Genomic DNA, 14,730 nt, shown 5'->3' on the forward strand with positions numbered 1-14,730 from the left:
AATTCGGAAAAGCCTGTCCTGTCACCCGCTGCCCGGCAGGAGTGAGCTAGGCCCCAAGCAAGCGAGGCTCAGTCAGGGCAACCTTCACTCATGGGTGCTGGCACCCAAAGTACACATTCCTCCTCTACAGTCGCCCTGACTATCCCACTGTTTCACTGAGAGAACAGGATTCCTCTCCGCCTCTGGGTTCTTGATCTTGAATGCTGACCGAAGGCACCTCAGCGAGGGCCGCCCGTGTCCACCAGGTGTGTCTATCTGCACCTGCTCCTGCCTCAGCACCTGCATTAATCCCCCAGAGGTGATCTCGTAGCTGCACTGGCCTCCTTGGGAACAGGGCATCACCACTCCGCCCTCTCACTGTGATCTCACAGGCGCCCACCCTCAGCACCCAGAACACCCAGATACTCTCCAAAGGACGTGAGCGCATCAGAGGGGATGTTTGCACATCCTGTGGGGGTGTTAGGCATGCTGGGTTGATGGAAGTGCGGTGGAGAGGCGGGGGGGGGGGGGGGGGGGGACTTGTGCACGCCTTGGTTTGCAACTGTTGCAGGCGTGAAAGGGTGACAGTGTGCTGGGGGATGTTCACATGCCAGGGGGGGATGTGCACACCAGAGGCCTCTGGCTTTGCAGATCTGCAAACCCCCGTGGTGCGGCCAGGAGGATGTCAGTCTGGCCCGCCACTGTGGCTGTCCCTGCGATCCTGCACCTTCTGGGCCAGGAGGTGGATCTTGCTCAGCCACCCCTGGATGCTGATGGCCTGCAGGCACTACTTCAGCTCAGCCTGCAGGCTCCGCTTGGCGTGCTCACAGCTGTCACCACCACCATGTGGGGAGTACAGGCCGCCCTCCGCTGGCCTGCCTCTCCTGTCCAGAGGCCCTTTGCACTGCTCACCTGCCCAGAGTGACTGGGGCTGGGCGGAAGCCAGGCATCCTGCCCTGCCCAACCCCGGCAGATCTGCCCCTGTTCGAACTGCTGCCCCGCCGGGAAGGGTCACGGATCCAGGTCCCAGGACCGCGGACAGCCTCAAGCACTGCCCCCCACCCAGCAGGGTCACAGATCCAGGTCCCAGACCACAGACAGCCTTGCCCACTGCCGCCCGCCTTCAGTATGCAAATTAGCCACCATCTTGTTGCTTCAGGGTGGGGGTCCCCACTGGGGTGCCTGGCCAGTCTGGATGAGGGGATGATGGCTGTTTGCAGCTGGTCACACCCCCTTCAGGGTGGGGGTGCCCACTGGGGTGCCTGGCCAGCCTGGATGAGGGGCTGAGGGCCGTTTTCAGGCTGGTGGGCAACTGAAGCTCCCAACCTCTCCTTTTTTTCTTTTTCTTTTTTTTTTATTCTGGGATTTACCTTCTATGGCTGTCACTGGAGCTGAGAGCCGGCTTTAGCTCTGAGGCTCAGCTCCAGCTCTGAGACCTCGGCTGCTGAAAGCAGGTACTGGGTTTGTTTGGGTTCTATAATTGAAACACTGTTGCGGTCCTGCTGGCTGAAGCCCTGCTGACTGAAAGCAGGTTTCTGGAGTTTGTTTAGGTTCTATAATTGCAACATAGTTGCTTAGACTGCAGCTCAGAGGCCGGCAGTGGCAGGCGGGGAACCTTGGCTTCCTCCATCACTGGAGCAAGCAAGCCTCCTGTTCGCTCCAGCTGCCTGACTGCTGGCCGCCATCTTGGTTGGCAATTAATTTGCATATCACCCTGATTAGCCAATGGGAAGCGTGTCGGAGGTATGGTTAATTACTATGTTTGTCTATTATTAGATAGGATAAGAATAGATAGATAGATAGATAGATAGACATAAGCTTCATTTTGGATTAATAAAAATTAAATCATTAAAATATAATTCTCTGATAGAAAAGAAGAATTACACAAGTTGAGATCTGAAAAGATCAAAATGAGTCTAAAAATTTAAATCATGATAAAGGAAAACAACGGGGCAGAAAGGAAAAGAGAAATGACCACATAGTCTTGCCTCCAACTGATTAAGCCTCATTTACATTCTCTATTCCACTTTCCATATTAATGTCAGATAGGGATACGCTCAGAGGAAAAATAAAGCAGAGCAAGAGGACAGAGAGCAGAGGGAGCTGCTGTTTTAGACAGAGGGATCGGGAAGGCTCCATGCCCTGAGGTGACATCTGAGGAAGCTCAGGTGGTGATGAGGAGAGGAAGATGCTGCTGTGAAGCCTTCTGTCCAATGGAGGAACACTTCAGTTGTGAACAATAACGATGAAACCATACGCAATATATTTTAATTATGTTTATGTTCATAATTAAAATCAATCATTTTTTAAAAAATCATTAAACTGGGGATACATCTGAAAAGACCACCTGAACTTGAACATGAACACTAGTAAAGCAAAATGGCCTTGGGAGACTTTACCACTCACGTTCCTCAAAGAGGTTCATGACTAAACTACTTTTTAAAAGGGTATGAAAAAGTCAGCACACTGACCAGAACAGCCCCAATCTTCGACTGGCACATGGTACCCAAGATGAGTCTGCTATTATCCCAAGAAGGAAATAATATCTATTCGTGATTAGGATTTTGATGGAATTAATCATGGAATGAGACACAAAAAATATGTCAAGACACAAAGTTACAATATGGTTCATTATTATATATATTAAGTAGTGTATGAGTACGTACACTAATTTTGTGTGTGTGTATAGTTGATAAAAGGATGGATTATAAACACAGATTCCTCTGAACAAAGCCTAAAGGTTCCATGTTGGAATGCTTCCAATGACAAAGACTGATAAGCTTGACTTGCATTGTGTTTACAATGCAAAGTTCACAATTAAGTTGTTTATTTGTCTGCATTTCTCTCAGACAGTCCAATATCACAGACTGCTGTGCCAACAGACACATACTATAATACATGTTCTTCTGTTTTTCAAGTGACAAGTGGTTGCAGAGGCTCTGAGTGGCCCAGCAAAGGCTGCAATTCTGGAGAAGCAACATCAAGATGCCACTTGGAATCTCTTTCTTAAAGTCGGAGTTGTCCTCTGAAAAGACTTGGGTGGATACTGCGAACCTGAAACAGCAACCAAAAGTAATTCTCATTAAAATGTTAAAAAATCCAGGTCTGAAAAGGGATGTTTTTTATAGCCCATGCAGACTGTATTTTTAAAAAAGAAAAAAGGTGCCCTAGCTGGTGTGACTCAGTGGATAGAGCGTCGGCCTGCAGACTGAAGGATCACTGGTTTGATTCTAGTTAAAGGCATATGCCTGGGTTGGGGGCTCGAATCCAGAAGTGGGTGTGAAGGAGGCAGCCAACCAATGATTCTCTCTCTCTCTCTCTTTTTTCTTTCTTTTGTGTAGGGCGTAATGTCACAGGAAGGCCATAGTATTCTGCCACCCATGAGGAGTAAGCCCAAGTTGCTGTTGGATGTGTTGTACACAGAGAAGCCATTCTTAAGGCGCTCTGCTCTCTCCACACCCAAGCAATGATTCTCTTCCATCATTGATGTTTCTATCTCTCTCTCTCCCTCTCCCTTCCTCTCTGAAATCAATAAAAATATAAAAAAAAGAAAAGAAAAGAAGAAAAGAAAAAAGGTATTTAATGTCACTTTCACACACACCAGGAAACAGTCACGTGCAAAAACTGCCATCTGGGGTTGAGAAGAAGGAAAGGGGTTGGTCCCCCCAAGCCTCGGTGCTGGCCATGTGTCCTTCCAGGCAGGTGGGGTGCAGGGACCTTCTCCCCACAGCGGGTCCCGAGGCCCAGGCAGTTGAGTAGGGAGCTCTGCCAGCCCCACTGGGGGTAGAAGCGAGGTCACCTGCCTTCCCGCTATTGGGGACACCCCATCAGCTCCTCCTCTCTTTTTTTTTTCAGCCACAAAAACAATATGTTGGTAAGTTAACAGCTCCAGGTGCTTTCTGACTTGGAAGCAAAGGTAAGAAAGAGACCACATGCTTGATTGTCAGAGAAAAAAGAAAATAAAACCTTAGAAATAGAGAAACATCTTTCTTGATGCACCCTCATTCCCTTCCACAGAAATGAAAAGGGACTCTGACCGTCAGTAATAATTGTTGTCACACGTTTCTGAGAAGAGCCTACACTGACTAGTATTTGGTGAAACATCAAGAGCGCGGAGTTATAGCAAATTCAGAGCCCAGTTCCATCTCCTCACCTCATTCTTGCGTGTCCAACAAACTAGCTGACATCTCCACTCAGCATGCTGTAGTCAACCTCTCCAAAACAATTCATCAAAACTCCTCGGGTTCCCTCTTTCAGCATCACCCACAGAATCATAGGTATCAGCCTTCACTCCTTTCTCTCTCACATACCACAGGGTGTTCCTCCCAATTCGGTGGCTCATGCCTCCTCCAGGAAGGTTCTCTGCCCCTTTGCCCACCTGCATATCCAGCCAGGGGGCCCTGCTCGCCACTCCCACAGCCCTTTCCATCTCCCCACCAGCCTGAATGTCCCTTCAGGCTCAGACCAAAATGTCCTTGGTGTTTGAATCTCTGCCTTTAGCGCAGAACCTGCCACAGAGTGAGCAGTTAGTACATTGTAATTTATTAATAAATAAACTTGGGTGTCTAATTCTGCTTGACCATCTATGATTCTGTTAAAGGCAATACTTGATAATGGAGCATGGCTGTCTCTTAGAGAAAGAACTATCTTCACTGACCATGATAGCGGACAGCGGTAGGGGATGTATAAGAAAAAAAAAGCAATGGCAAGGTACAGCAGCCTGGAGCTATTAAGCATTGGAGAAAAATCTCAAAGGGCTAAAGGATCTTTGACATCACTCTGCTACAGAACTATAGAAGGATGATGCAAGCACTGACAAACCTGTGTTGTTCCAATGCTTAAATTTTGCTAAATTTATTTTAAAATTATAATATATGAAGTGTTTCCCTGAAAATAACAATTATTCTTTATATGTTAGATGATCTGTAATACAAGTGATCATAATTTGTATTATGAACATTTACAACAAACAATGTCTTTCCGGCATCTAGCTAGGTCCTTTCCATACATTTTTCCAATAATTATTTTATCAGCCAGCCTGTTATAAAAGAAGAAACTGAGGCCCAGAGAGAGATTGAGACAACCCAAAGATTGCTCGGCTGGTAGTGGGCAGAGCCAGAATGGAAACAAAGCATTTGAGCCCAGCCAGCGTGGCTCAGTGGTTGAGCATCGGTCTATGAACCAGGCAGTCATGGTTTGATTACTGGTCAGGACATATTCCCAGGTTGTGGGCTCAATCCCCAGTGTGGGGCATGATCAGTAAATCTCTCTCTCATCATCAATGTTTCTCTCTCTCTCCTTCTCCCTTTCTCTCTGAAATCAGTAAAAAGAAAAAGAAACCTTGATTCCAGGGTGGCGCACCTCAAGACAATGCCATGTGGCCTCCCTGAATAAAAATGTTGGTCATAACGGAAGCACGTGTGTGACACAGGACAAACACTACTTGGTTCCCTTAGGAGCCAGTGTCCACATATTTAGGCTCCAGTAACGTTCTTTTCCAAATGTCATCTTACCTATGATGATTTGAACATGTGCTCTATTTTTTTCTACCCTTGACTGTGCTTGAATAATTTCACAAATTCAATATTATCCTGTCATACATATAAGCAGTAGCAATGGTGTGTGTGTGATCACAGGCAGTTAGAGATGAAAAAGTATTTTGCAACAATAAAAGTTCATTTTGATCAATATTTTGCCTTTGGAAATAAAACATTGGTCATAGTTTGAAAATTAAAACATCATTGGCTTGAATTCTGATGAGAAACTTTATTCTTCAAAGAGCACACTTATCTGTTAAACTTTACATAAATAATTAAAATGTATGTATTAATCTAATTAAGCATTGTTATCATTAGATCTTCAAAGAGAATCTAAGATTAGGGTTTTATTTAGGAGAAAAGCATGAACCTCCACAGCTGAAGGAGACACTAATCTCCCTTAGGACTCACAAGGCAGCCTTTTCCCTTTTTTTTGAGGGTGAGATCTTAAGTTGATTAAAAAGCATTTGGGCATTTTCCTCTTTACAACTACAGCTTGCCTTTGCAGTTTTGCTCTTTATAGAGGTTTCTGACGTCTGGTTGTAGACCACAAACCTTGGTATTTCCTCTGACTGGGTCCACAACAGTCCCATCCAGGGAGCAATCTTCAACTTCTTTTCCAAAATTTACAATTTCACACATTACATCATTTTATTTATCCACGGGGAACACTGATCTGTCAGCAAACCTTGACCTGCCCAGGTGTGACCAGCAAACTCCATCAGAGTCAATGAACCTTTCTGAGGGGTGTCTGACTGTTAGAAGAAAAATAAAGGATGAGTTTTAGGATGAGTTAGAAGGATGAGTTTTACTGTTTCAGATACTTTTTTCCTTGTTTGACATTTAGTCAAAAGTATATATTTTTTACATTCAATATTATTTTGTATAGATTTCAGGTGTACAGCATAGTGGTTAGATAATCATATACTCTACAAAGTGTTTCCCTGATATTTCTAGTCCCCACCTGGCACCATAAATAGATGTTACAATATTATTGACTAGATTCCCTATGCTGTACTTACAACCCCATGATATTCTGTAACTACCAATCTGTACTTCTCAATCCCCCCTCCACTCTAGCAACCATCAATCTGTTCTCTGGACCTATGGGCCTGTTTCTATTTTGCTTATTTATTTTGTTCTTTAGATTCCACATGTAAGTGAAATTATATGGTATTTGTCTATCTCTGACTGACTTATTTCCATGCTGTGACAAATGGTAAAATTTCATTCTTTTTTTATGACGAATATTCCATTGTATGTATGTATGTGTATGTGGCACAAATTCCTTATCCACTTGTCTATTGATGGGCACTTGGGTTGGATATTTTTTAAATATGTTTTTATTGTTTTTAGATTGACAGGAAGGGAGAGGGAGAGAAACATTGATCAGTTGCCTCCTGCACATCCCTTACTGGGGATTGAGCCCAGGCATGTGCCCTGACCTGGAATTGAACCAGTAACCTTTTGGTACATGGGATAAGACTCAATCAACTGAGCCACTCCGGCCAGGGCATGGGGTGGATATTTTTAAAAACCAAAGTATAGTTAACACAATGCAGTATACAGATCATGTATATGGAAATGGACACTCGAAAACTGTATGATCCTATTAGCCAATGTCACCCAAACATTTTAATTAAAACAAAAATAAAAGCAAAGTATAGTTAACAGAGAACCTACCCAGAACGTATGGGTTGTGCTGGGCCTTGAAAACTGTTCCACAGTCAGAGATCTTTCTTGAAGAGGTGATCGTTCTACACTATCGGGTATTGCACTTAAAACATGGTTTTGTGCATGCCTTCCTCTGTACTAAATGAGAGATAATATGTTATTGTTTAAATAAAATTCAAACCTTAAAAAAAAACAAAAAATAATCTATATGCTTCACTCCTTTAGTCATTCATTTATTCACTTACTTGAAAACTTATTTATATGTTGGTAAACATAAGATCTACTAAGCATAAATATAAAAATATTTTAATTATGGAACTGTGTTATTTAACCTAATAAAATAGAAATGTCCTAATTGGCAAATATGGGTTAAAAACCTTTACTACATGCAATTCTTAGTATTAAACTATAATAAAAATGTAGTTCTGCAGTTGTGAAGCATCTGACTTTTTTTAAGGTGATATTTGCCTTCTTTTGTGATTTCATGCTCAGCCTCAATATTCTAAGATTAAATATTAAAGCTTTGCCGCTTTGACCTCCTAGGAATGGGTCCATGGCTATGCTCAGGGAGGCACAGGGAATGCAAGAGAAAACATTGCCTCAGCGTTTGTTCTTTCCCTAAGCTTTATGTTGCCACAACCTGGGTGCTTCTGTGTTCTATAAAATAGACACAAGATACTTGTGTCATAGCAGAGCGTGTGGTCATTATGAAATATGTTTGTGCCTGTTACCAGCAGCACAGCTTCCCCAGACCTTTTCCAATTGCAGGGCTGAGTTGAGCTTGGCTGAAGAAGGGATTGCTTCTTCACTGCAGTAAACATAGTAAAGTTAGCGGGAAAAATGAGAGCTGATAAAAATGGCAGGTGTATGTGATTGAGCTCCTCATCTATGCCAGTCGTTGTTTAACATCTTTACATTCATTGAATCTGTATACTAGTAACAATTTTTTGAAGTAGCAATTATTATTGCCCTTTGATAGATGACAAAATTGAGGCTCAGAGAGATTCATTTATACCAAATCACACAGAGACTGGGTGGCAGGATTCCAACACAGTCTGCCTGTCTCCTGACCTCCCCTTCATGCTATTTTCTGCACATCATCCTGGCCATCAGGTATGTCCCGGACACCTAATCTCCCTCATTTAGCTTAAGCCATGTTTTTATTTCACAAAATAGTGAACAAACCCTGCCAGCCCTGTAAATTCTCACAAGCCACTTATTTTCAGGAAGCAGATTATGGAGACATTTTATGTTAATGATTTCACTGCAAAGTACCAAGATTCTATGTTGTTTGTTTGAACGGTGCACTTTAACATAATGGAATGTGTCTTACAGAGACAGGCCGAGATCCAGGAACTGCCACCTTCTGCTCAGCAGGCTCAGGGCCTATGGGGGGTAACCTGCTCCGTGCGGTGTGGACTGGTGGGGAGGACATGTGGTCCATGCCAGTTTGCCTGTGAACACAACAACTCGTAACTGAGCATCTGGGAGTCAAGACAGAGGACAGACCTTACACAGCTCCTGATGTGAGCGCTTCATCACAGTCTGCCTTCCAAGAGAAATGAGCTGAGTCCAGGAAGACAAATGTGGGGAGGGGCCTGGCACCAGCTAGCTCTGTCACCTTCTCCTGAGCAATCAGCCATCAGCCTGTATTGACTGAGTTACCAGCTATTCTAGCCACAGGGCAGAACAGAGAGTTAATGGAACATCTAGTTTTGACCCTTACGGAATTTACACGTTATTGAAAACACATAAATAATTAGAGTACAATGCAATGCAATTTATATTACAACGTGTTATGGCACATGGTTCTGAATAGAAGCACTGTAGAAATTTAGGGAATAGAGTGATCAGTAAAAGAACAAAATTAAGCCCACCTGGCAGGGCTCGGTGGTTGAGCGTCCACCTATGAACCAGGAGGTCACGGTTCGATTCCCAGTCAGAGCATATTCCCAGGTTGCGGGCTGGATCCCCAGTGGGGGGCACGCAGGAGGCAGCCTATCAATGATTATCTCTCATCATTGATGTTTCTCTCTCTCTCCCTTTCCCTTCCTCTTTGAAATCAATAAAAATATATTTTTAAAAGAAGAACAAAATTAATTATAAATGTGCAGGGGCTAGATTCAGAAAACCACAAAACTTTATGAATCATCATAAAAATGGGGAGGCAAATATGTTTTTTAATGGGCAAACTAAATATCATAACAATGTCAGTTATTCCTACATTTTCAACAAATTTAATGCTATGAAGTCCAATGTGAAGCTTTTAAAAACATTTGACAATATTGTATAGTTATTTGTCAGTATAGGAGAGTAAATTTTCATAAAAAACAAAAGAGTAATGATGATAGGAGGCTTTCCATATCAGATATTAAAATGAAAAATAAAATTGCCTGGCTCATGCACAAGACTACAGATGGCTATTCTAGAAACAGATTAAAATTCATTTATTCATGATAATAAAGTTGTGAAAACTAAAATAGGACCATTTTTGCCCTATCAAGTTGTAAAATACACATACTACCCAAAGTTTTGCAGATGAATGAAAAAGTTAGTCTCCTGTATTATCAGTGAGCCTATCAATTGGTAGAACCATTCTGGGACAAACTTTGAAAAAATGTTCAAGGGCCTTAAAAATATCCACAACTTTTGACCTGGTGTCTTTAGCTCTAGAACTACATGACCAGGAAGCAATTTGAAGATCCTTATTTAGATTTACATAAAATGACACTCACTGCACATTACAATAATGAACATATAGACAAAAAAAACCTCAATAATAAAGAAATCATAAATTACACATACCCACATGATTATATTCTAGTCATTAAGATTATGATTTTGAAAATATCTAATAATATGGAAAATATAAATATTGTTAAGAAAATTATGTAAAAAGTACTGCATTCTACCATAGTAAGATAATGTGAGTATTAGAAAAAAAGACAAACATTGGTTTTTGACAGGACAAAAATAATCTTACTCTTTTAATGTGTAAATCAGATATAAAAAAGGTACATAATTTTGCACAGCATATTTTTGGAATATTGAAATTCCATAGGTTTGGAATAGTTGGAAATAGAGTATAAAAGGGCCTTGAGCATGGCAATACTGGAAAACACATGTCTACAGAAAGGGAGGGGCCTGAAGTAAAAGGGAATGTACAGTTGGAAGTGTCCAAACTCACTTTAATAGGAAATAGGAAAGGTTTCGATAGTGGAGCCCAGGCAGGCTGGGAGGAAGAGGAGTGAACCAGTCACAGGCTCTTGGCCCGGGTGTGGGTGAGGAATGGGTCCCAGGCAGCCACAGTGAGAACGCAGGAGGGAGAAGGGTCCTGAAAGAATTCACAGGACAGACCCACCTAGAACTGGGAATTTCAGCTCCAAACTGCAACACACACTGACCTGTGAAAAAGCTGGAAGTGGCGCTATGAACCCATCTTGAAAAAGTCCAATTACTGGCTAAGCACTAGCCAGTGCTTCCACCATCCACCTCCCGCAGGGGGACCTTTATTTTTTATTTTTTAAAAATATGTTTTTATTGATTTGTAGAGATAGAGGAAGGGAGGGAGAGAGCAAAACATCGATGCATCAACAACAATCTGCTGCCTCCTGCATGCCTCTCCACTGGGGATCAGCCTGAAATAAGAGCATGTGCCCTGACTGGGAATCAAACCTGCGACCTCTTGGTATATGAGTCGGTGCTCAACCACTGAGTCACACTGGCCAGGTGCAGGGGGACCTGTAATAACTCCCTCCCTTGCTGCAGAAAGCCTGTGGCATGACGGTCCAGGTAGTGGCCCCAGAGCGAGACAACACAATGGGGGTGCCAATAAGTTATAAATGCAGCTAAGAACTGCTGTAAATACTGCTGAAATAAAATTCATGCCAAATATGCAAATGTTAAATATTCAATTCATGTCAATATTCAAATGCATAAACAACTTAGAAAAGTGTCCACATAAGTTTGACAGAGGATGCTTTGTCTAGAATAATCCAGGAGCCCTAAGTGACAAGGGCCTCTGTCCTCTGTGACTTTTGTTTACCATGAGAGAAGCAGGACTTACAGTCTTGTTCCCCTAAGCACCTCCTCACTGTCCACATTGGGGGTTTTCATTCTCTGTGAGTCTGAAGTGAGAGAAGGCAGCCTCGTGTGTACCGGTGTCTTCTTTGCAGGAGTCTGTAGTCGGCAGGAGTCTGAGATTCGTCAGAGACGGTGGCGGGCCGCAGAAAGGGCACTAGCCCCCACACTCAGTGATTTGTCCTCTTGTTCATTCCTGGGGAAGGGAAATCAAGTTAATTACTGGGATGCAAGCTCTGTGAGAGTAGGGAACATTTGCCCATGACCAGACACCATCAAGAACAATGCCTGGCTCCTAGGCGATACTCCTATTTGTTGAAAGGATAAACAGATTATTATTTCCAAATCCGTTTCAATTTCAATGAAGAATTCATCAATAGAGAGAAAATATCTATGTTTCTTATTGTTTATAATCAAACATTATAGCCCATAAGATTAAGAATTCACTGCTACATTCCCTTTTTCTTTTTTTTAAAATATATTTTTATTGATTTCAGAGAGGAAGAGAGATGGAGAGAGAGAGAGAAACATCAATGATGAGAGAGAATCATGGTGTCTGGGCCCCTTTTTCTTATCTGCCCCAATCTAACAGTAATCCTTCTGTGGTCAATATTTGAATAGCATGTTTCTATCCTCACACACTGCCTGTGACCTGCCCTGAGTGTGATTCTCATTCTCTCACGCCCTCCCCAGTCCGGGTGTTCACGTGTGCGCAGCACAGGGAGGAGGCTCGGTGGTTATTTCTCATACGTACTGCGTCCTGTCTGCAAAATGGGTCGGTCTCTGCTGAAGTGGTTTTGCTTGAATTGTCATCACACCATTCAAATCACTATAAAAATTGTTGGAGAAGCGATGGATCTGAGGAAAGTAAAAACAATAAAAATTAAACAGCATCCATAGCTATTGCCACCATGACTGCCTGCTAGGAATCCACCAGAAGCAACGGCACATTCAGACTGGCTAATGGGAGGAAAATTCAATAAAGGAGCTAGAGTTTATACAGAGGTGGGGAGCAAAATTAACAAGGGACAGCTTAATTCCCCAAGGCTTATCACCTCGGCAACACATGCCCACACTTGGGCCTGGAGCGACAAGGGTTGCTGCCTGGAGAAATGCCACCAACACACTGTGACCTGGCAGCCGGGAGAAAAGCAACACCACACCTCATGTTCTCTAATCTCTGAGCGCCCACAGGGGACATCTGCTGGGCAAGACAGCCAGGGAACACAGCCTCCAGGGCACCCCAGGGGGAGGCAGGTGCAGAGAGCACCAGGAGAAGCAGAGCAAAGGGGTCCCAGCTCCTGACCGGTCAGCTTGCTCTGGACCTCTCCTCCCTTGTCCTTCACAGCTTCCCCCTCTGCTTCCTGGGAGCAGCATGGTACCTGGAAAACTCCAACCACCAGATCCAAAGGCTTAAATTTAAATCCCAGTTCTAACTGCTTCCTGGTTGGTGATCATGGGAAGATTACTGTGGAGTTTTAATTTCTTGATCTCTAAATTGGGAATAATGACACTTACTTCATAGAATTATTATGGGAATGAAATTAGACAACATTGGTGAAAGCATGAATTAAGGGCTCAATAATCAATTCTTTATTCCAAATCCTTAATATGTCCAACTAAGATTCAAAATAATATTTAGACCTAGAGGAACCTGGTACCTGAGACTAGAATTCTATTCTGGGTCAAGAATAGAACTAGCAACTACAATCACACTTTCCTCATGTTGGATAAATGTATAAAGAAATGTTAGAGGAATAAATGAAGACCTATTGCAATTACCACTAGGATACTTGGACTATTTCAAAATAAGTTCTATTAGTATTTATTTGCACTTTTACCTGTGTTGTCCATGCATTTTCTTTCAGCATTTATCCATAAAAGTACCTAAAAATAGATGTAGAAAACATTTCTTAAAACTATTAAAAAACACAAAATATCTGTAAATAACTGCTTAGATATCATCAGGTAAAATAAACAAACTTGAGAAATGGGAACATTTCTGGAATGTTCCTATTTCTCAAGTTTATTTCTTCTGCCTGATGTTTAAAGGTTCCATGTTGTTATCAACTGTTCGCTTCTATGTAATACACGCTGCATATTTTACTATGCAAAGTGGGAAATGATGTTGAACCTGTCAGAGCAGTTTCAAGAGACCAAAACTTACAACAAACTCATAGCAACTCCAACAACAAAAGCAAATAAGACTTATTGTAAAGCCTATACACTGGAGAATAAAGCGATCCTGTTAGATATTCCTGTTTCAAACCACTACTCACCGAACTGCATGCCCTGTTCAGGCCTGTGTCCTTTCAATCTCACAAAGGCATTCTGTAGACTTGCTCCTGTGCTAGGGCATATTTTTGCCTCTGCCTTGAATACCCGCCCCTTTCTTTTCAGCTTACCAAATCTTGGCTATTTTTTAAGATTCAGTTAAGGTCTTACTCTACTTCAAGCATGTCAAACTCAAAGGCTAACACGAGCCAAATAAACCAGGTTTAAGTTTATGTGGGCTGCAAAAAAAAAAAAAAAAAAAAAAACTTCCATTTTCATAGAAATGTAGGCTTATGTTGATAAAGACATGCTGAATACAAAGGGCTGAAATAAATGAGTAATCCTTAACATAAAATAATAGAACATTTATTAAAAGTTAATATTTTTTCTTGAACATTAACTTACCAGACACTGAATAACTGCACAAATTAATAAGTGTAACGCAAATAAACCTATTTTCTTTTTCTCCGAAAGCAAAATATTTCCTGTTGCACACACCAAACAAGTCAGTAAAAGACTAAAGACGTGGCAATTGGCTGCTATAATATTCGCTGCTAGTATTCGTGGAGAGAAATGGTGAGCCTGCGCATAGGAATGTAAGGGAAATGAATGCAACATAATTATAGTAATCAGTGATTAGCGAATGTTGTAGCTCATTATTAATAATTATGTATAACAGAATATTGTAAAACTTAAGTTATGAGATTTTTATCAAAATGTTTCTTCGATGCTGTTATATTGGCTGGGCTGGAAAAATATTCGTTGTGGGAAGCATGCGGCCCACGGGCCACGAGTTTGACATGCTTGCTCTACTTTGTGAAGGGTATGCTGTTTTTCCTTTGAACCCTACATCATTTATGAGCTAAAGGACATGTAACTTTATAATATAATGAAATGTAATATAACATAATATGATATGATATAATACATATAATTTGCATCTGATTACAATAATAAAACTAACACTTATTGAGTGCCTACTCTATGCACAATGTCTTGTCTCCTTTAATTCTCATAGATAACAAAACCAGTTTTGAAGGAAAGGGGCTGATTCAAGATCACAAAGCTAATAAATCATGATGTCAGGCTCCAAACTTGTAGTCTATACCAAAGCTCAACCTCTCAGTCACTCTACTACCTACTAGATTGCCTCATCTTGTGTGTGTGCATGTGTGTGTGGCATGGC

General features: G+C 42.0%; 1 protein-coding gene and 1 non-coding gene across 2 annotated transcripts in view; both read right to left on the bottom strand.

Moving 5' to 3' along the window:
- Nucleotides 1-2,279: 2,279 nt before the first annotated feature.
- Nucleotides 2,280-14,730, bottom strand: part of LOC139005843 (protein FAM149A-like) — a 30,346-nt gene continuing 17,895 nt past the window's right edge. The window contains 6 exon segments of the mRNA XM_070408059.1: nt 2,280-3,033; nt 6,187-6,271; nt 7,200-7,328; nt 8,524-8,644; nt 11,257-11,466; nt 12,025-12,135. Coding sequence (XP_070264160.1) covers nt 2,960-3,033; nt 6,187-6,271; nt 7,200-7,328; nt 8,524-8,644; nt 11,257-11,466; nt 12,025-12,135 — 730 coding nt within the window. The 3' untranslated portion in view covers nt 2,280-2,959.
- Nucleotides 3,313-3,441, bottom strand: LOC139007928 (small nucleolar RNA SNORA11). Its single transcript, XR_011471054.1, has one exon. It is a non-coding gene; the product is annotated as a small nucleolar RNA SNORA11 (small nucleolar RNA).

This window comes from Myotis yumanensis, unplaced genomic scaffold (assembly GCF_028538775.1).
Source record: "Myotis yumanensis isolate MYYU_CA2020_CCGP unplaced genomic scaffold, mMyoYum1.0.hap1 SCAF_3, whole genome shotgun sequence".
In the NCBI taxonomy this organism is placed as follows: Eukaryota; Metazoa; Chordata; class Mammalia; order Chiroptera; family Vespertilionidae; genus Myotis; species Myotis yumanensis.